This window comes from Crocodylus siamensis, chromosome 10 (assembly GCF_052110815.1).
Source record: "Crocodylus siamensis isolate JL-2025a chromosome 10, ASM5211081v1, whole genome shotgun sequence".
Classification (NCBI taxonomy): domain Eukaryota; kingdom Metazoa; phylum Chordata; order Crocodylia; family Crocodylidae; genus Crocodylus; species Crocodylus siamensis.
In genome coordinates, this window is record NC_143404.1 from 1,863,485 (window position 1) to 1,885,452 (window position 21,968).

At 54.4% G+C, this 21,968-nt stretch overlaps 1 protein-coding gene across 7 annotated transcripts in view; it reads left to right on the forward strand.

Moving 5' to 3' along the window:
- The window catches only part of ADAM19 (ADAM metallopeptidase domain 19), a 44,490-nt gene extending 22,525 nt beyond the window's left edge, over positions 1-21,965 (forward strand). For 2 of the 7 annotated variants that reach the window (XM_090020737.1, XM_090020738.1), the window contains exons 6-23: positions 2,985-3,177; positions 4,148-4,213; positions 5,222-5,284; positions 5,646-5,812; positions 6,951-7,035; positions 7,457-7,596; positions 8,504-8,681; positions 8,996-9,085; positions 11,245-11,440; positions 12,096-12,204; positions 13,397-13,601; positions 14,350-14,430; positions 14,631-14,739; positions 14,834-14,978; positions 15,878-15,962; positions 16,265-16,489; positions 18,044-18,187; positions 19,258-21,939. In XM_090020737.1, coding sequence (XP_089876863.1) covers positions 2,985-3,177; positions 4,148-4,213; positions 5,222-5,284; positions 5,646-5,812; positions 6,951-7,035; positions 7,457-7,596; positions 8,504-8,681; positions 8,996-9,085; positions 11,245-11,440; positions 12,096-12,204; positions 13,397-13,601; positions 14,350-14,430; positions 14,631-14,739; positions 14,834-14,978; positions 15,878-15,962; positions 16,265-16,489; positions 18,044-18,187; positions 19,258-19,305 — 2,329 coding nt within the window. In that variant the 3' untranslated portion in view covers positions 19,306-21,939. Of the gene's footprint in view, positions 1-2,984; positions 3,178-4,147; positions 4,214-5,221; positions 5,285-5,645; positions 5,813-6,950; positions 7,036-7,456; positions 7,597-8,503; positions 8,682-8,995; positions 9,086-11,244; positions 11,441-12,095; positions 12,205-13,396; positions 13,602-14,349; positions 14,431-14,630; positions 14,740-14,833; positions 14,979-15,877; positions 15,963-16,264; positions 16,490-16,527; positions 18,188-19,257 lie in introns of those variants that run through there. The other 5 variants (XM_090020735.1, XM_090020736.1, XM_090020732.1 and 2 more) reach the window with 5 other exon arrangements.
- Positions 21,966-21,968: the final 3 nt, after the last annotated feature.

A 21,968-nucleotide genomic window follows, 5' to 3' on the forward strand; every position in this document is an offset into this window, starting at 1 on the left:
TGTGGCTGTATTGGGAGATGAGCCACATGTGAAGTGCAGCCTGCAGCACTTAACGAGCTGTAGCTATGGCCTGTCTTCGGCACGATGCCTGCGGTGCTGCTGTGAACGTGGCTAAGGTCCCTGCCTCTCAGCACCGTCGTACGCAGCTTTCTACCCCTGCGCAGCGCAGGGGCTGTCCTCTCTTGACGCTCTCCGAGACACCTGAGCTTGCACTGGTGAGCTGGGGTGCTAGACTCGTACTGCCGGCCCCTGGATGAGGTTGCCTGTTCATTGGAAGCAGGTCCTGCTCTATCGTCGTTTTGCTCGTGGCTTTGCTGTCTGGATGAGGCCCCTGAGGGCAGGGCCTCTGGGTATCACAGCCCACACCATCGCTGGTGCTCACAGTAGTCATCACAGTAATGAATTTCTCCCCAAGGCCTTCTGCACCTGCAGGGATGGGTAAAGAAGCAATCGCATCCATGCAGCACAGGATGAGCTTCCTGCAAGGCGGTGAGCTCTGCTGGCTCTTTGTACCAGCCGGCCTGGTCCCAGGCTGAGTCTGTGTTTTTAAAACCTCACCTTCGCTGTAGCATCTGGAGTCCTGGGTGAAGCAAAAGGAGAGCTGTGTTTCCAGGCAGCGTAAATCAGCGGTGCCTCCCCTGAAGACAATGGCGTCTCACTCACAATGGGCACCAGCTGGGATCCGGGCCCCGTGTGCCGCACGCACCTTTGCTGCGCTCGGTTCGGAGACTTCGCATCTGTTTGTAAACAGGACGCTGACCGTTTGCGGTTGTCTCCATTCAAAAGCCGGTTGAAAGCTGGTGGGATCGAGGCCAACCAGGAAACAGCAGACCTTGCCAAAAAAACCTCAGTGACCTCAAGCGATTTTAATATAGACAAACTCTCTGGGGGTATAAACAGGGCGCAGCATGGCCACCTGGGGTTTGCAGTAAATAATCCTTGGCAGGAATCACAGGTGTTGTGCCTGGCGCCTGGCTCAGCCCCCGTTCTCCCATGGGGCGGGGGACACGACGATGACTCGGTGAACATCTGGGCTGCGTGGACGCTTGAGGAACGGTTTGAGACCCTTTGACTGGATGTACGTAGCGACCAGAGCATGCATCTGCTCTCCCTTTGCACGCTCAGGTCCTGGGGGAGGCATCCTGCCCGCAAAGTCGTACATCTTCCACTGGGCCAGGCAGGTACAAACCTTGTTAAGTGCAGAGTTGTTCCCACTCAGGTGCGTATTAAATATCATTGGAGCGAACCACGTGGCCTGCGTAGGAAACACGCTCCCATCAGCCCATGGCTTTGGAGTGCAAGGGACCCTTTGTGTGCTTATGGTTGGTTGTTGCAGGATCAGGGCCACGGAGTCCAGAGACCCCACGGTAATAGATGTCTGCATGGGAAACTGCTGTATTGGTCCAAGTAGGGCTTCTGGGCCAGGGGGGCAAGGAGGTAATGAGGAAACCTTTCCGTGAGGAGCAAACCCCAGCAGTGCAGCTCACGGCGGGGTCTGCACATGCCCTGGCCGATCCCTGACGGCAGCAGGACCATCCCCTGCTCTCCACGGGGCAGCCCCCTTCATCCGGACGGGGCCACAGCCACGTGGAGGAAGGAAGCGCCCCAGGCAGTGCGCGAGCCTTCCTGCATGCACGCCTCCTCTGTAGTGAATCTGAGTGACCCTGCCACGTGTTTCCCTAGTCCCTGGACAGCTTGCTGCAGCCAGCAGCCATCAAATTGAAAGAGCAGGTTTATAATCTGTGCAAGCGGGAGAGCCTGGCCAGCTCCCTCCTCTGGGACCGCGCTCTGAGCGCAATTGCAGATCCCGAGGAAAGAGCCGTACTTGGCCCGAGTCATTATTTATTGTTCCCTTACAGCTCTGTCCTATCAGCCCCTTGCCCTGCTAAATGTGATGCTGTGTTTCGTCTCCTGAGTCAGGCCAGGCGGGGAAGCTCAGGTGGGATACATGGCTGGAAGGGGCCCGGGTCAGGGAAGCCTGTGCATCCGGGAGCAGGCGAATCTTTGTAAGCATCCGTCGCTTGCTGGTGTTCGTTTTCGTCCCTGCGAAGCCCTGCAGTCTCCTGGGACTGATGCGAGATGAAACCTGCGCCAAGGAGATAAAAATAGGGTCTCTTGGCCTCCTTGGAGCGCTGTCTGTTCAGTGCTGGCGGCGGCAGCCGAGCGAAGGCTCCTCCATCTCTGCAATCGGGGTGACATTCAAGTGTGCGCAAAACAAAGAAACACCCCCAAAATACCACACCAGGGAAGTGCTCCCCTTGCCATGTGGGTAGTAAGCCTTGCCCCCAATTCTAAAGCTAAAAACAGATGCTGAGTTTATCCCAGGACAGTCACGTCCACGGTTTGAATGGCAGGCAACTGGAATTAGCACCCCCCACTTGTTTGGGGGGGGGGGTGTTATCTTGGGACTTTACTGGGTTTTTGGAGGTCCTGTAAGATCCCAGAATAAAAGGCTTTATCCCCTGGAAAGATCTGACAAAAATCTGTTTTTAGCTCAAGTGCTCTGGGGTCTGTGAATGAAAAGACCTAAATCACTGGTGCACATTACAGACAAATTATTAATCACCTGAGCTGGAGTTTCTACAGCGGTCTAAGTGAATTAGGTGCCCATCTCTTTTAGGCGGGAGTAGGGACCTCTGGGGTTTCCTTTGGATGCCGGGGGCATGCCCAGCCCCTCCATGGCTGTACTTCAGAGGCATACGAGGGATGGTGCTTGTCTGTTGACCAGCAAACACCATAGACCTTTTTGGTGAGGAGAAATGGGAAAGACACTAGACGTGACCTGTCAGTTGAAAATTGTACCAGGATTTATTTGCTTCCTGTGGCCTGAATGAAAGTGCAGAGCCTTGGGTGGGTCTAGGTCACAGCAAAAACCACCAAGGATTACCTTTTTGTTCCTTGCCCCTGTTCTTTTCCATGAACCACGGTCTTGCAAGTAGATGCACAAGTGTTCAGGCCTCTCTTCCTCTCCGCTGTTTGCACAGAGGTCTGATCGTCCTCAGCCCCGACCTCAGCTATGTCATTGAGCCCATTCCTGAGAGCCGGGAGCAGCACTGGGTCTACAGATTGGAGCACCTGAAGGTCCCACCTGGGTCCTGCGGGTACCAGCATGCTGAGCCCACAGACAGACGCCGGCTCCAGGAGTTTGTGAGGCCGCTGAATGTGACCCTTCACCGGGTGAGTTGTGCACCGAGGGGACTCTCGTATTGTCCTACCATCTCCGTAGGGCAGACCTGAGGAAGCGGAAGCAAGAGGGAGTTGGTTGTAGCCATGTTGGTCGAAGGTGCAGGCAGATGAGGTTCTTTGGGTAGACGTGATATCTTTTATGGGTGTTTGTACACACCATGCTTTTTGCCCTTTCTTGTGCTGCAATGGCATGACTGTTTGCACGAGTGGGTTTTCTGGATGCTTTAAAAGTCTTTCTGGTGCATTAAAGTAAAACTCCTCAGATGTAGTTTAGTTTGACTCGCTGAGAATTAAAGCGTCGCATCCATGGATTCATTGCGTACAAATACAAAGGCACTCAAAAACACGTAATAAGCCTGTTTGTCCACCACATGGTGCTGGGAATTTTTTTGTAGTTCATCCCTTCAAATTGCTTCCACTTTCAAATCGGTTCCGCTTTTATTTTCTTGTGCCATTTGTCGGCTCCCTGCTTTTACAGCTTTGTGGCAGGACACGGGGTGGGGGATGGGGACAGTGCTGGACCGCCCCACTCTCCTGTGGCACCAGCTGGGGACCAGGCTTAATTCATTTCAAAACCTAGTGTGTGCAACCACTGATGTGACGCTCCAAAGTAAACAAGCTTAAATTTTATAAACCTATTTAATTTAATGAGGATTAAACCCCGAGGTGTGTACAGGTGCCCTATTAGATGAATTAATAGTTGCAAAAATAGTTCTTTGCAAGCTTTTGGGTTCAAGCACCCTTCTTCAGGAAGAGGCAAGGGGGGTGCTTTTGGAGTGGGACTGGGAGGGTAGAAATAAGCAGCTCAGGCCACCTCTTGAGAACAAGCTGGTGTCAGAGTGGGATGGAGGGGGAGGGTCCATGAGGAAACTGGTCCCAGAAAAACAAGTTTCGAACAGGGTGAAAAATCCCTCGTGCTTCCCGGGAGAGGCTGGAACTAATCCTCCGTGCTCCTGCTCAGGCCAGGCGGGCGGCTCCGGAGCCTATGAAGTACGTGGAGCTTCTGCTGGTGGCAGATTATGCAGAGGTAAGAGATGCGTGCAGCACTTGATCCAGCTGACAATCTGGCCCGTGGCATCCCAGAAGCCATATGGGTTATCAGCTGTTGTCTCCGTTGTTGTTTAGGGGTGGCTGGAAGAGAGCTTGGGAGGCTGGAAATCTAACCCTCCTGCCAAGGCTGTTTAAAACCAGGCTGGTCGCTTCCTGCCCCAGAACGGAGTAGGGCAGGCCAACCCCATTCATAATTTACAACTTGATCCTAAAATAGAGCAGGCAGGGCCAGGGGCTCAAATCGATTTTGAGTGAAACGAGAGAGGCAGAACCTATGCGTTTCTCTTCTGCGCGGCACCAGGAGAGGGCAAAGACTGTGAGAACGTGCAGCTTATCCAGGCGCTGCCAGATGTTCCTCATCCTCTTCTCACTGCAGAGCCAGTTTAGAAGCCATGGAAATGATTGGTGCTGATTTCTCCCAACCCACATCTAAAGGGGAAAATGCCTTGCCTTTCCAGAGACAGCTCCATGCCCCCTTTTCGGTTGTGATACGAATTTTTGCACCTTTGTTTTAAGGAAGTGAAACGTTGCCACATGAACTCCTTATCGAGCAGATGTGACAAGTGGAACAAAACTGCTCTAAGTGGAGCAATCAAACCATGCTGCCTCTCGGGGAAGTGAGGAGTGTAATAAATCCTCTGTGACGAGTGCTTTGGTGGTGCTGATTCTAGGCATGAAGTGACTTCACCTTCTGTCCAACACGGCAAATTCGTTATGTGAACATCTGGCCAACGAGGGTCTGACCCTGTACATGTTTGTTTAATGCCAATATCATTGTGGTGTGTCAGCAGCTGGCGGGGAGGCTGAGGCATGGAGAGGAATTATAAGACCTAAAAACACTCATCATGGCTAGTCTAATAGATTGGCGGGGGGTACATATGGGCCAGCTAAGCATTGGGGTAGCAGCCTCAGTCGTTGCAGGATAGCATTAACCGCGCGTCCAGCTCTTGCTTGGGGGTTGACACGGACTTCCTATCTTGTTCAGTTTCAGAAGTACCACGGGGACGTAAGGAACAGATTAGTGGAGGTGGCGAATTATGTGGATAAGGTGAGGCAGGCTCGACCAACACGGGTGGTGGGGAAGAACCTGCAATCCAAGATGGACATCCTTGGGAAAGAGGAGTCTCCGCTGCGACTCTCCTGTGCAATGTGGGAGGGTGGAAACCGGGAGGTGTCCTCCATTGCACCGTAGCCCTGGGGACAGTGCGCCGGTGGCAGATCCTCCTACTAAAGTGCTTTAAGAAGGGTTCACGTTGGCTGGGGTGAAGCCAGAGGCCAAGCTCTTCAGGTACAGCCTGCTTCTACAGAGCCTCCCTTCTCTGGCCTGGGCGTCCCATATGGAGTGAGGTTTCTACGCCTGGTTGGAAACGAGGCAAAAACTCCACTTCATCAGCTCTTCCCTCTTGCAGTTTTACAAGGCCCTAAACATTCGGGTTGCCCTGGTTGGGCTGGACATCTGGAACCACCGGGATCAGTGCGACGTCTCCGAGAACCCCTACTCCACCCTTTGGTCCTTCCTGGCATGGAGACGCAAGCAGCTGGCGCGCAGGAAGCACGACAACGCCCATCTCATCACGTGCGTCGCTTGCCCTGGATCTGCACCATCCATCCAACAAGGGGATCCAAGGGAAACCCCTGAGCAGCCACATACTGATTTGAGGATCTGGGTGACAGGTTGACGTAGCGGCGGGCAGGCATCACTCAGCAGGGAAAAGGCTTCCTGTTGCAGGGGTCACCGGGCTGGGTTTTTGGAGAAGGGCATGCACAAGAGTACAGACAAAAATGCACATGAAGTGGTGGGCTTCGGTTTGCATGGAGCCACAGGGAACACACGTAGCAGGGACGGATTGCAGTCGCTATATAATGCATGTGCCAACCTGTGCGTGCCTTTGCACGCTGGTGCGGGCACCCTTGTTTGAACCCCTGGGTCACAAAATGAGCTGTAGACATCAGTGGAGGAAGAGGGGGCTGTGCCCCTTGGAGAAGGCACTTGGCACTCACTGAACTGGGCCTTTCCTAAGTCCTCGTGATCCCAAAGCTACCATGACTGTCTCAGAGCTTGCAAAATGGGTGTTGTCCAGCTCGCTGGAAACTCCTCAAATCAAAGCCCTGGGCTGGGTAAGGAGCTTTGCTAAACTTGCCGGCTCTGCATGGGTCTTCAGCCCATGCTCTTTGGGGATGCCCTGGGTCAGGGTGGATCGCCAGGGAAGGCGCTCTTCTGTATTTGGTCCAACACTCACGAGGTCATTCTTTTGCCAAGGCTGGCATCAAACCATTACAAGCAATAGTCTGTAAGGATGATTGGACAGTCTGGCGTGCGTGATCATGGATCAGACCGGGGGTGCTCAATGCCTGGCCTGCAGATCAGATCTGGCTCCCTGCAGATCTGAACATTTGGCAGTGGGGGAGCAGTGTTTTTTCCTGGCGTAATTCTAGAGTGGAGGCAGGAGTGTTATACCAGGGTAGGGCTCTGTGCTCACTGTCTGTCTGCTTCGCCTTCGGGCCAGGATAAAGGCAGATTGGCCTGGCATGAACCTGTCAAGCGGGAGGCGGTGGGGCATCGAAACAAAACTCTAAAACAGAGGGAAAGCTTTTGCGGAGAGAGCTGTTTTCTCGTGGGCCGTGGTGAGTTCGTAGGGATTGGGATTGCGGGAAATGTGCTGCCCCTCCTCACGCCGGTGTCCCTTTCCCTTCTCCCTCCGGGTCGCTTTCAGCGGGGTGCAGTTCCGCGGGACCACGGTTGGCTTGGCCCCGCTGATGGCCATGTGCTCGGATTTCCAGTCGGGGGGAGTGAACATGGTGAGTTGCTCTGGATCACTTACAAGTTCGTAGACTCACAGAAAATGAGGGATGGAAGGGACCTAGTCCAACCCCCTGCCCAAAGCAGGACCAGCCCCAGCTACATCATCCCAGCCAAGGCTTTATTTAGCTCCAAGGATGCAGACTCCACCACCTCTCTGGGTAACCTGCTCCAGTGCTTTACTACCCCCCCGGTGAGAGCGTTTTCCTAATATCCAAACTAAAGATCTTCCTTATAAGCCACAAAAATCACAGCCTAGCTGCCCTGTATCCCATATCCTTCTCCTAAAGCATCCGCTCCTTGTCCTTGTCAGAGACGGGACATTAGACTGCATGGACCTGTGGTCTGCCCAGGTGCTAGCTCTTGTGTTGTTGTGAACAGGGTGGTTAAATGCTGACCCTCCTGCCTGACTCCACACAGGATCACTCTTCCAGTGCCATCGGCGTGGCTGCCACCATTGCCCATGAGATGGGGCACAATTTTGGCATGAATCACGACTCAAGTGGCTGCTGCACTGCCCGGTCCGAGGATGGAGGCTGCATCATGGGTGCTGCAATAGGGTGAGTCAGTCCTTCGGGGTCTTTTGCGGAGGAGAACCAACCGACTTGATTGCTGGTGCCGAGGGTGGCTGGGATCACTGGGAACGAAGCACGAGGGGGGCCCAGCACCGTACATGATGTGACGCGATTTCAGATGAAGCTGCTTCCGAGTGAGGGAGGGATAGCAATGAGAGGGAAGGGGAAAGGATGGCATCGGGTGCTCTGATACGTATGGCATAGGGGCTGGGAGCAGAGGGGAAGGCGATTACCTGGAAGAGGATGCGATTGCATGGGGTCAGCTGTGAAGCTACGGGACATGAAAGGCTGGGAACATGCGTGTGCTTCCATTCATTAAAGACAGACATGGTTCCTTGGGTAAATCTGATGTCTTGTATTAGACCAACTCCAATTTGGTTGGTCTAGTCATATTCGAGTTGGTCTAATACAAGATCTCACATTTACCCGAAGAACCTTGTCCGCCGGTGTCCTTAGGCCAACACGGCTACAACCTATACTCCATTCATTCAAGAAACTTGTTTCTGGTGAATGCAAACTCACTGGACACCACGAAAAGGTTAATAATGTGAGGTTGCCATTTTGCTCCGGATGTGGCTTAGGAGCAGATGGATCTAGGCCAAGTGCCCAGCTCACGTGCGTCGTGCGAGTCAGGGTTTCAAAGAGAAGTCCCAGCAGACGGAGAGGAAGGGAAGGGAAAGCTACACACAAGCCCCTGGGGGTTTCCAGACTTCGTTCTCATGAGGAACAACCTTGGAGTCCCTGTTTCCTCACACATTCATATCCGTAAAGCCGCCCGCTCTGGTCGACTCAGACGCTTGCTCCCGAAGACGTCCCAGAAGTTGCAGCCCCCGGTTCTTATGGCTGCTTTGTGCTGCTTCTTGTTTTAACTTCCACCCTGTTCTGTGCCCAGGCACCCGTTCCCCAGGGTGTTCAACAAGTGCAACGAGAAGGAGCTGGACCGGTACCTGCTTTCAGGCGGGGGGATGTGCCTCTCCAACATGCCCGACACCCGTACTCTGGTCGGGGGGAAGAGATGCGGAAACGGCTACCTGGAAGATGGGGAGCAGTGTGACTGTGGAGAGGTGGAGGTAACACGCGTGCACAAACCTACAATGAATACCTGGCACCTATGCACTCTATACAGCACTGACACCATACCTAGCTCCATGTGCAGCACAGTAATATGTATTGGTAGTGTGCTGACTCCATGGGGCTTGCCCTTCCAGCAGTGGGTCCAAAGAGAGCCTGCTGCTGACACCTGCTCATGGACCAACCCTGGTCAGGACAGGAGCTCTGTGCAGGAAGACAGGATGTCATTCATCCCATGCAAGAACAGCCTGCTCCTGCCCTGGGACCCAGATTCCCATCTCTGCCCTCTAAACCCTGCCTCTCTCCCCCGCAGGAGTGCGATAATCCTTGCTGCAATGCGGCCGATTGCTCTCTGAAGCCTGGCGCCGAGTGCGCCCACGGGACCTGCTGTCACCAGTGCAAGGTGAGGCACCTGCTTTGCCCCAGGGGGATGAAAGAAGAAGCAGACCTCTTAGCTACATGGGTGGAGGGGGGAAAGAAAAGGTGCCCCAAACTGCAAGATGCTATTTCCCATCTCAGAAGCTGTCTGATAGCAACAGTTTGGCCTCTCCATCTCAGGCAGGTCTGTCTGGCTTATGCCCCCGGGTTTTTCTGCTTTCTTTGATACCTGTGAACTCTTTTGGGGACACAGCTTGCATGCAAACATGGCAGCTTAAATGCAGCTGTTTGCTAGGAGCATCTGCCTGGCTCTGTCCCCAGGCAGAGGTAGATACCTTGAGAATAGGCACTCGCAGACCTGGCTCTTCACTGGAACAGTTTGCAAAGGGCCCCAGGCCTGGGGGTGGCCCAGGGAGGGGTTTTCAAATGGGCCCAGGTCCTCTGTTTATTTGGACCTGCAATGCATAGAAGAAGCACATGGTAAAATATAGATACCTAGCAGCCCCTGCGGGACACAGACGTACGTGTACCGAGGTGGTGGGTGCGAGGGAGGGTATTGAATAGGGCATGGATCACTCTAGAGATATCCAGTTTGGGGCTTTCCCCTATAACATCCACCCCTGCACTGCTGAAGACTAGATGGGCCCTCGGCCTGACCCAGTCCAGCGCTGCTGATGTTCCCAGGTTGCTCTTACCCTTTTTGATCCATTTGTGCCATTGACTTCAGGTGCGCAGATAGAGGCCATTTAAGATTCATAGAAGTTAGGGGCTGGAAGGGGCCTTACAAGATCATCAGGTCCAGCCCCCTGCACTTCAGCAGGAAAGACCATTGGGGTGAGATGACCCCGGCAAGGTGGGCATCAAGATGCATTTTGAAGATTGCCAGAGTGGGTGACTGTACCACCTCTGGTAGATGCCGTCTTTTTAACGTATTGCTTCGGTGAGGAAGGAAATACCTACGAGCCCCGACATCCTCCTGGTGCAAGCTGCAGAGGCCAGCATTTCTGAGTGTGATTCTGAGTGCCCGCATTGGTCAGCTATGACATTTCAGACCCTTTAAAAGGGCCTAATGTTCAGAAAAGGCCACCTCCCATCAGGCTCTTAGCACCTGCCAGGTCATATGATAAAATCTCGGTCGTTCCCGTGAATAGTTTATAGCATGACGCTCTGCGGGTTCACGGCTACATTCGGAGGCGGCTCTGGCTGCGTGCACGACCTCCCTATCTGCACCAGCGCTTGTTTCCGTTCCTGTTGTTTCCAGCACTCGGACGGTTGGATTCAGGTCATGTTATTCTGTTACTGCCTCCAGTCTCTCTCTCACTCAGTGGCTTGAGCATCACCGCCGAAAGAAGCCAGCGCTTCCTCCCCTCCCCTTCCCTTCCCTGTCCCAGGCCCTAAGGGAGCCCAGAACCAGCTGGGTTGCCTTATCCTAGTGCCTCACTGCAATTACGAGGGGTTAATGGTATCAAGGAGCCAGCTTCTGTTTCAAAGCCGACAACTGGCCCAGCAAGCTGTTGAGCAAGGGTCTCTCGGTGATTATGTTACTGGGTCGCTGACCTCCAGCCGGTGAAAATGTATCCGAGGCCATCGTGGCCCTGGAGAACAGGCACGTGTCCATAGCCTTGTAGAAAATGAGGGTTAGGAGGGATCTTGCAGGTCACATCCAGTCCAACCGCCTGCTCCAAGCAGGACCAGCCCCAACTCCATCATCCCAGCCAACGCTTTGTGTAGCCGGGTCTCAAACACCTCCAAGGATGGGGAGTCCACCACCGCTCTGGGCATCCCGTTCCCTCTCTTCTCCAGGGGAGGGGACTGTCTGTTCCCATCCCGGAGACTCACCCTTTGGGATGGGTGCATGTGCAGTGGTCTGGTGTGGCCGGTGGGCTTGTGTTGCTCTGCAAGAATAACAGCGTGGGAAGCAGCCGCCCGGGATGCCCAGCCCTCCTGGCAGAGAACAGGCATCCATGGCATTGGGGATGGTGCTGTGCCCATCTCCATCCTTCCTGCTGGGGGGCACAGCCGTGTCGCTTCTCCAGAGGGCAAGCGTATGGGTGAAAGCAAGCTGTCACTAACCAGTCATTTAACCAGTTAGCTTGAAGATGCTCAACTGATGACCAACCCATCCCCTCTGGCTGGGGGTCCTGCCGGTAACTCTTACCTATTTGTTCCCCTCCGTGTCGTTAGCTGGTGTCTTCGGGGACTCTGTGCCGGGAGACCTCAGGGCAATGCGACCTCCCTGAGCATTGCACCGGCAAGTCGTCCTTCTGCCCCCTCAACGCCTACAAGATGGACGGCACCGACTGCTCCGGGGGGACGGCCTACTGCTACAGCGGCATGTGTCTCACCTACCAGCAGCAGTGCTCGCAGCTCTGGGGCCGCGGTAAGGGTTGCTCCCCGCAGTGAGGTCCCGATGAGATCCGCACTGCCGTTGCGACTGAGGGGACCGGGGACCAGTTGTGCTGGGCGCAGGCCTGTTCCCTGGGGGATTGCTGGCTAAGGCAGGGGGCGTGGGATGTGCCCAAGGTCACATAGCCCATCAGTAGCAAGGCAGGACTCCACACTAGCTCTCCTGTCCTCTGCCTGTCTCCCTTCCCTGCTTGGGAGGGTTGAGCTGTAGGGTGGGGGCTGTGGACAGAAGTTGGGATTATCTCAGCACACATCCTGCCTGCTTTTAGAGAAGCAGAGGGCTCATAGCTTTCCAGCTGTCATGTCACAAGCCTCAAAAAGATGTCTTTGCATCACACAGTGAGGCTGGGGGAAGCATGAATGCCAACCCCAGTGCTATGTTGTTCACCCCAGTGATATCAATGGCAGGTAATCGGGGCCAGCTAGGTGCTTACCGTGGGGGTCCCTCAGCCGTGTCCTCTGTAATGGTCAAGTCCAGTCTCACCGGGAAGCTTTCCTTGCTCCATTGACTTGGGGAAAGCAGTGATGGCTTCTTCCCCGATGTGTCAGGGGAAAGCAGGAGCCAGGGTTGGACTGGAGAAGCCCATTGCTTTCCATAAGCACTGGTCACATCAGTCTCTTCCCTATAGGAGCCAGACCTGCTCCTGACCTCTGCTTCGAGAGGGTCAATGCTGCTGGTGACCCCTTTGGGAACTGCGGGAAGGACATCAATGGCCACTACCGGAAGTGCGAGGCCAGGTAGGAGGCAGAGCAGCGGCTATCCCTTGCTTTTCAGACACCTGGGTGAAGTATTTCCTCTTTTAAAATGTTTTTAAATTCCAAGGGATGGCAGGGAAGAAAAACTGTGGGGGAAGTCCTGCGAAGTTTTCTTTCTTCCGTATACTTGCAGAGGCCACCAGGCAGGTTCATAGTCCTATCCACGGCCAGCCATTTAAACTGACTGCCCTTAGCACGCGATAGGGGTAAGGACCCTTCAAGCTGGGTCTGGTCTATGATGCTGGTGAGACTGGATTCCCCAAGTGAAATGGGGGTAGGATCATAGGGAAGTAGGGCTGGAAGGGACCTCACAAGGTCACCAAGCCCAGCCCCCTGCTCAAGGCAGGATCAGCCCTGACTAAAGCAAGTGTCTCTCCAACCTGCTCTTGAAAATCTCTCGGGATGGAGATACCACAGTGTCTCTAGGTGCCTGCCCCAGCGCCTGACCACCCTCGGCGTCGGGGATCTCCTCCTCGTCTCCAGCCTCAATTTCCCCATTTGAATCTCAAGTCATAAAATCATTGAATCACAGACAATGAGGGTTGGCAGGGCACTCAGGAGGTCACATCAAGTCCAGCCCCCTGCTCCAAGCAGGAGCAACCCCAACTCCATCATCCCAGCCAAGGCTTTGTCAAGCCAGGTCTTCAAAACCTCCAAGGATGGAGATGCCACCACCCCTCTGGGTAACCTGCTCCAGTGCTTTACTACCCTCCTAGTGAGCATTTTTTTCCTAATATCCAACCTCAATGTCCCTTGCTGCAGCCTGAGCCCATTGCTCCTTGTCCTGTCACCTGCCCCCACTGAGACCAGCCCAGCTCCGTCCTCGTTGCAGCCCCCCTGCGGGGAGGTGATGGCTGCTATTCAATCCCCCTCGGTCTTCTCTTCTGCAGGCTAAATAAACCCAGTTCCCTCAGCCTCTCCTCACCAGTCCTCTCTATACACCCTGTGGGTACCATTAGCCAAGTGCGTCTGTCTAGGAACGCTCCTTCCTGCGTCTTTGCCTCTCTCGTGTCTGGACCGATGCCTACGAGCTCTTCTCTCGACAAGCTCAGAGTTGGTCTCTGCCCCTCTCTCCTCTGTGCCTTTTGCATGACTTGTGAAGGTTGTGTGCGTGCAAAGAGGAGGCCGTCACCACCGGCAGGGCAAAGCCACTCACTTCGCCTCTCGCTTTCAGAGATGCCAAATGCGGAAAGATTCAGTGCCAGAGCTCTGCTTCCAAGCCGGTGGCATCCAACGCTGTCGCGATAGACACAACTATCACCGTGAATGGGAGACGGATCAGTTGTCGGGGGACCCACATCTACAAGCCTACGGAGGACGAGGGGGACATACTGGACCCTGGGCTGGTGATGACTGGGACCAAGTGTGGGAGCCATCACGTAGGTAGCTGCGTCTCTCGGTCTCCGGGGGGGCTCTAGGTACGCACCTGGCACCTGGGGTTATTCACGCCGGATTGCACCAGTGTGAAGGATGGATCCTGTGCGCGGAGATGGCGCGGCCTAGAAAAGGTGCACAAGGCAAGAAGGAACACCGGCCCCCGCAGACTTGCTGCGTGCACGGGTCAGAGGGGATGCATGGGTCAGGGGGGATCTAGGAGTATCTGTGCCCATGCTCTGCAATGGGGATTTCCCCGGCTTCTGGGCTTTGCTGGCTGCTGCGTGGGACTGCGAAGGAAATTTTTCCCTTCCTGCTGCTTTACGTGTTGGGGGTGGTGATGTGGGGGAGGGTTTTTCACTTTTTGAGGAAGGCATTGTGTGATGTCTTGTGGCTGTAGTTTTGCTAAGAGGTTAGACAATGGATTGATACGGGGTGGTTTGGATAGGGTTGGGCTAGGTGTGACCTGGAGGCCCCTCCCAGCACCGCTTCTTTATGATGCTGTGCTTTAAAGTCAATTGGCGTCTTAGCGTCAGCATCTCCATTGCATGCCCAGGTTTCCATTCGGCAAGGTGGGGACTAGCAAAAGGGAAAGACATTTGCTTAAGGATGTACGATTTGTGCTACTGCAATGGGTCCGAGCTCCCACCGGGGACCAGGGCCCCGTTACACCAGGTGCTGCATAAACGCGACACAACGAGATGCTCGCTGTCCCCAAAATCTTACACTGAGGCGTGGCTCCTTCTCCCGTAGGTCTGCTTCGAGGGCAACTGCATCAACACCTCCAGGGTCTTCGAAGCTGAAGGCTGTAGCAAGCAGTGCCACGGACGGGGCGTAAGTGTCTCGTGTCAGGCGGGGAGAGGGACAAGCGGCTGTTCCCATAGGGATGGTGTCCGATGCGGCTGGCTAGGTTTAAATCTCAATCCTGCTGTCACCCTGACCTTTGCTCCGGCAGTCGTCTGCTGCTTATTTGGACCCTGGTGTGGATGGGGCTGTTCACCCTTGGCAGCAAAACCTCCCTGTTTCCAATCCAGGTTTGCAACAACAACAAGAACTGCCATTGCGACTCTGGATGGGCTCCCCCAGATTGCAGCCGCCCTGGGAAAGGGGGCAGCGACGACAGCGGGCCCTTGCCCCCCAAAAGTGAGTGTGACTGACTTGACCTTTGCGATCCTGGGAGAGCAGGTGGTGGGGAAGGGTCCACTCCCAGGGCCTGACTCTGCTTTCTTGCTCTCAGACCTCATCCCCGTGATTGTCGGAGTCCTGGTTTTCATTCTGGCGGTGGTGGTGGTTCTCATCATTGTATTTTGCTGCTATAAATGGAAGGAAAAACTCATGGTCTTCAAGCAGTCCATTGCTCAGTCAAAGAAGCCGCAGTTCAGGTGAGTGCTCAGGGTCATCCTTTGCCCTCCGGCACCCCAAGCCCCGAGCTCTGTTTGCAACACAGGGAAGAGAAATCACCTGGAATGGCCTTCCCCCGTGAGCGCTCTCCTTGTGAAGCACCAGGGGAGGGTCAGGCCATTCAGGTCCCTCCAGGGGGTCAGCTCTGAGACACCTCCCCTTGCAGAGGAGATGCCTGGAGCTGCTCATTGCTCCCGCAGCTGATTCTGGTGTCCGGGTCATTGCTAGTGAGTGACACGGACCTTTGCAGTGTTGCTGGCTGAGCTGGTCTGCATTTCTTTCTATGATTTTTACAATTCATAGACGACTCATAGACAAGGAGGGTTGGGAGGGACCTCAGGAGGTCACATATAGCCCAGCCCCCTGCTCCAAGCAGGACCAGCCCCAACTACATCATCCCAGACAAGGCTTTGTCAAGCTGGGTCTTAAACACCTCTGAGGATGGAGACTGCACCCCCTCTCTGGGTAACCTACCCCAGTGCTTCACCACCCTCCTCGGGAGAAAGTTTTTCCTAATATCCAACCTCAGCTTCCCTTGCTGCAGCTTGAGCCCATTGCTCCTTGTCCTGTCATCTGCCCCCCTGAGACCAGCCCAGCTCCATCCTCGTTGCAGCCCCCCGGCAGGGAGGTGGAGGCTGCTATTCATTCCCCCTCGGTCTTCTCTTCTGCAGACTAAATCAGCCCAGGTCCCTCAGCCTCTCCTCACCAGTCACGTGCTCCAGCCCCACCACCGTTTTCATTGCCCTCCACTGGACTCTCTCCAACTTATCCACCTCCTTTCTGTTGTGGGGGGCCCAAAACTGGACACAGGACTCATGCCAGGTGGAGATGCACTGAGGAAATAACCCCTGCTCTTCTTTTTTACTCCCTTAATCCCCAGGGGTGCCTCTGCTCCGGAGCAGGACAGTAGGAAGGGCCACATGAATCCTGCCTTCAAGCTGAAAACCCCAGAGGAGCAAAGAAAGGTAGATGTGCAGCCAGGCTAAACGACCGGTTCTGCCTGTTTGTTGCAGATAAAGGCCGGAGTTTTGCAAAAAGCGGGGTGGAAATGGTAATTAACTGGAAGAAAATGGGAGTTGAGTGCCTAAAGCCCTTGGGTCCCCTTGAAAATCGCAGCTGAATTGTTTGTGGTGCTATGTAGAGCCCCCGGCGCTGACACCCCGGTAACCGCAAGGCCTCCTGGTGGCATTGGAAAGTCGCGATAGCGAGGAGAGGAGGCTGCGAGCTCCACGTAGAAGTGACCCCGGTCTCTGTGTCTTGTGTACAGGCTATCGGGACACCTGCCATCCCCCCCGCCCCTCCGGTCTCTCCTCCCCAGCCGGCTCCAGAGCCCAGCATTCATTTCCAGCCGCTCCCTGCTTTCCCGCCTGGGCGCAGCAGTGACACCGGGTCTTCCCTGGGTCCAGCACATGGGGTAGGAATGAAGAATGTGCCACGACGACCTCCTCCGAAAAGACCGCCCCCCCCTGCTCCCAAACTCCCAGTCCCGCAGGTAAGGTTGTCTCAGACTCACCACGTGCATTTCTCCAGCAGGATGGTCCGAGCCAGCGTGGGGGAGTCTTTGTAGCTGCTGGCAGAAGTGTTAAGAGTCACAGCCCCTGTGTGTGACGCTGGCACGGGGGATGAGGCCCCTCATGCAGCATGTGGGGGGGTGTATTGGGTGTCTGCTTGCGCCTGTGTCTATAGTGTGCATGTGTCACAGTGTGCATATATTGTATGTGAGCATGAATGTATAGGGCACATGTGTAGGGTGTGTGTATACTGTGTGTAAGCATGCATGTATAGTGTGCTTGTGCATGGGGGTGTATATTGTGTGTAAGAGAGCATGTGTGTTTAGTGTGTATGTGTTGTGTGCATATGTTGTATGTGAGCATGCATGTATAGGGCACGTGTGTGGGGTGCATGCATCCTGTGTGTAAGTGTACATGTACGGTGTGCTTGTGTGGGGGGGTGTATATTGTGTGGGGGGGTGAATATTTGTGTATTGTGTGTGAGGGGTGTATATTGTGTGTGTGAAAGCATGTGTGTATAGTGTGTATGTGTTGTGGTGTGCATATATTGTATGTGAGCATGAATGTATAGGGCACGTGTGTGGGGTGCATGTAAACTGTGAGTGAGCATGCATGTATAGTGTGCTTGTGTGTGGGGGCTGTGTGTTGTGGGTGTGTGAGCATTCATGTATCATGTGAGGGAGTGTATATTGTGTGTATAGTGCACGTGTCACATTGTGTGTATATTATATGTGAGCATGAATGTATAGGGCTCATGTGGGGTAGGTGTATACTGTGTGAGTGTGCATGTATATTGTGCTTGTGTGTGGAAGGGTCTATATTGTGTGGGTGTGAGCGTGTGTATATAGTGTGCATGTGTTGCAGTGTGCGTATATTGCATGCAAGCATGAATGTTTAGGACGTGTGTGGGGTGTGTGCATACTGTGTGTGAGCGTGGATGTACAGGCATAGCGTGCTTCTGTGTGTGGGGGGAGGTGTATATTGTGTGGGTATGTGAGCATTAACATTCGTGTATGTGTGTGGGAGGGGTATATATTGTGCATGAGCATGTGGGTATAGTGTGCGTGTGTTGTGGTGTGAGTATTGTGAGCATGAATGTATAGGGCATGTGTGTGCATACAGCGTGTGAGCATGCATGTATCATGCTTGTGTGTGGGGTGTGTGCATTGTATGTGTGAGCATGCGTGTATAGTGTGTGTGTGTATATTGTGTGTATGCGCATGTGTTTCTAGCACATGCCTGTGTGGGGGTGCTTGCACGTGCACACGTGCGTGTGAAATGCTTTTCCGCCACACCGGCACGAACCAAGAGGCTCTTGGAACGCGGCGCAAAGTCCGTGTTTCTGTAACGCTCCCGTGTAAATTCCTCAGCGCTCACAAAACCGCAGGCTGCTTCATCCCCACAACTCGACACGCGCCTCGGGCCCTGCCACGCCGGCCTGTCCGGAGCAGCGGCCCATCGGCGGTGGGCTCTGAGGTCAGAGCCCCGGGGCATCGCGCGGAGCGAGGGCCCAGAGCTCTCTGTTTCTGCCGTAGGACGCGTCCAGACCCTGCCCGCCGCAGAAGGCCTTGCCAGCGACCCCCGTCCCTGCCGGACACAGGACCGGGCCGGGGGCTAACCTCTGCTACCCCCCCACGGCTGCAAGGAGCCCAGGCCCACGCGGGCCACCACCAACAGAGGTAGGGCCTGACCCACAAACCCCCCTCCCGAGACAATGACCTGGAGAGCCAGATCGGGGGCATGCGAACAGGGCGATGGGAGCAGTGTTTGCAAGCAGGTAGCACTGATTTCTACTCCGTCCGCGCTAAGTATTTTCTGGGTGAAGCACTTTCAGGGGCTGATTCTGCAGGGTGCTGGGGCCTGTGGTCACTTCAGGCCAGTGCTCGATAGAAGCAAATGCCCGCCCCGAGCACTGCTGGCCTGGGAGGTGACTGGGTTGTGTCCCAAGGGTGGCTGAGATGTGACCTGTGAGCCATGTGTAGCTCCTGAGCTGGTGAAATGAAGCTCCTAAGCAAAGAGCAGCCGTGGGGCATTGCCTGCGGGTCCAGGACTCTCGGCCATGTCCTGCTTCCAGTTTGTGAAGTGTGTCCATCCCGCCCGTAGTGACCGAGCAGCTCTTGACTTCCCAGCTGCTTTTGCCGCCCCGTGGAGACACAGCACAGGTCAGTGGGCATGACATGGCAGTGAGCAATGAAGGTTGGTCAGACATAAGGATTTTGTCTTTTGCTGGCCCAGCTGCATGGTCAGCAGAGTCAGACAGGCTTTCCCACGCAGGACACGCTTCATTAGGTCTTCGGGAAACTTGTCAAGCCCCAGGAGACTTGGGAGCAATTTGGGACGGTCGTAGCAAGTAGCTCAGGGTGGTGTCACCCCATTATAACATATGCAGATAGCATCTTCTCATTTTTATTTGCCTTTTCTAAGTGTCGATAGCATTGTGGTAAGGTTGTGCCATTATGGGATGGCCAGTCTTTAACCCTTTCTAAACCCTTTACACACGACGGAGGCTCCCAAACTCTCCTTGCTTGGGCTGGGAAACCCCTCCCGAGGACGTTATGAGGATTCTTGCAGGACGCCGGTCTGATCTGTCGTGATGATGCCTTGTTTTCTGATGAAAGTATTTCCGCTGGCTAGTCCAGACGGAGACAGCTTCACCTGCCCTGTGACAGGATCTGCTTGGGAAGGCGCAGGCGGCCTTTGCTTTTCCACAGCTGCGTCTCTTCACTGTCCCCGATCTCCCCCCACCCAGAGCCCAGCAGCGCGGGCGGCCGGAGCAGCGCACGGCTTGAAGATGTGACGGCGAGGCTCGGGGCACGGATCATCCCGCCGCACGCAGGCTCTTCCCGGATCTCGCGGGGCGTCGGACGGCTTCGCTGCCAGGACGCAGACATGCAGGTTGCGCCCTGTTCCTTGTCTCCTCTTCCCCAGCCCAACGTGTTTCTGGCCTGACTCTACATCAGATCCAGGCCTGGTGTGACTGGTCCCTCCCCGGCCTAGGTAGATGCAACTCCAGTTAAATCCCCGGGGACTTGCATCAGTGTATATACCGATGCTGAGTGCAGCCCCCGTGCCGCCTGCTTCTCTTCAGCACAGGAGTGACTTTTCAAATGGCAATGCTTTGTATTGTTGTGCAATATACAGTGCAGGATGGGGAGGGAAAGGCCTTATGTCAGGAACCCAGAGGTTTCAACCGCTGAAAATACACCTGGGCTTGACTGCGGATCTGAGCTGGCCTAAAAGGACCAGCAGACTCTCCGCAACCAGCACCTCCTGCCGCCTTCCTCTCCTCTCCTCCCAGTCATTTGCATGACCTGCTCAGTTGGTTTTTCTGCGCCAGCTCACGTTCGGGGCCTGGGCTCGTGGCTTTTCCAGCATCTGCATTGTTCAGATGCTGACAAGGTACTACCGATTAAACTCTCTCAACAAGACGCAAGTGCAAGAAGACATTCCCGGGGAGGCCAGGTGCTGGTCACCTCCGCTCCGCTGTGCGCTGGGGATGCATTTCTCATCAGACCCGCAGACTTCCCATGCGTAGGCTTCTGTGCTGGGCGATACAGTTCAACACCAGGTACTAAGAAGCGACGTCACTTGAAAGCTGCCGAGTTGGGAGAAAAGCGGCGGTTTTAATACCCCTTATGGTGCTTTCCTTGGACGGCTGACTGATTCCAGCTTCCTTCTCACTGGATGTGGCGAAGGCAGTCCTCCATGTGCACTTTAAGCAGCTGATGGTTCAAATCCTATGGACTTGACCTTGTGAATTTGGTGTTTTTTAACTGGTTTGGGTTCCCACATGTTTTATCTCAGGATTTTAGACTTTGGGCTGTTTGGTTCCCCCAGCAGTTTTGCCTCTTTTCCAATTCTGGAGAAATCTGTTCAGAAACAGGACAGAGCTTTACAGACAAGGTAGTCAAGGCCGTGCAGTGTGAGACACCTATTATGTGCTGCTGCTATCGCAGAAACCAAAACCAGACCTTTCCCTTTCCCCTCCTTCCCCGCCGCACCCTGTTTTGGGGACCGTGTTTGCATCAGTGCTCCCTGTCAAAAAATGCCCCAGACCGTTCGCGTCAGACTTGGCTGGTTGCAGCACTGGTAGCTCTTCTTCAAGAGTCTGTGAGTAGACAGGGGTATATTTTTTTGCCTCTTTCTGTCCATTGCTGCCCACTGCAGCGGCTCCTTTGGCTATTTCCCCCGGTTCCCTAGCTCTGAAACACGGGCGAGCCAGTCCCATTACCTCCCCGCCGCCCCAGAGAAATGCACAGAGGCGGAGTGAGAGAACGACTTGCTAATCGCAGCGCGCAGCCTCTCCGCGCCGGCCCGGCGCGCTGTGCTCGTTACTGCCTGCTGCCGGCTGTGCTTGGATGCACAGCAACAACACATGCCTTGATGGATGGGAGGATTTTTGCAGGCACTTTATTTGCATATTTTCCTTGCCAAAAGCAGTGATGGAAGACTGCTCAGAAGGGAATTGCACCAGCCGGGAGCTGTTCCTCGGGGGCTCCTTTCCAGGACCGCAGCAGCCACTTTTACTAGCTTCTCCGTACTTGACTCGGGTCTTCGTCCCAATCAGCACGAGGCCTTTTGCGTACAGCTTGACATCTTATTCAGATCACACTCACGCACACTTAGGACGTACTAATCCCTGAAGCCAGCGACCCATCTAAGTTTACAGCCTTTGGTTCTGATCAAATGCCCCCCAAAATTTGTCAGGAGTTTTTCCTTTGACTGTTGAGACATGGACTCAAGCCCTCTGCGGATCCCGCAGGAAACCCAAGCGTAGAATACAACGAAAACCGGTCGTTCCCAAAAGTTACAGCTCCTCCCGAAGGTAACACTCAGCAGATCCTTTTGCATTGTACACATGTATGTGTGAGGCGAGTGGATGGGGCTTGGGGGGGATAGAAGGTGATTTTAGGTACTTATTGTCGTTATTTCTTGGGAGAACGTACGCGAATATGTGTCACTTCCTCTTCTGTCTGTGTATTAATGGTTTACAGTAATGATCTTGGTGCATCTATGCAAATACTTGAATATGCAATTCCTTGTGCCTTTTGCCTGGTTTAGATTGAATAAATTTATTGTCGATTGGCATCGAAATGGGGAGCAAGGTCTTTGATTAACCGAGTCCACACCCGAGACTGACGGGTCAAGCTGACAACAGATATGCTTTTAAACAATGCCATGTCCTGAAATGACAGGAGTGCAGGAAAAGGGGACTTTTCCAAACAGAAGGACGTGGTCTAGGCAGGAGAAAGACCCTAAGCTATTGCAGATTACCTCTAGTATTTTATGCAAGGAGCAATGCATCAGCTACTGCCTGCGCTGGTATGGGCGAGCTCGGGCAGCAGGGACCATACGCCATTGCCAGGTGAGGGCGCTGCCGGGCTACTCTCCTCTCCACAAAGGGTGCTTGTGCCCTAAAGCTTGCAAAAAACTTTTTTCCAACTATTTAATTGGCCTAAT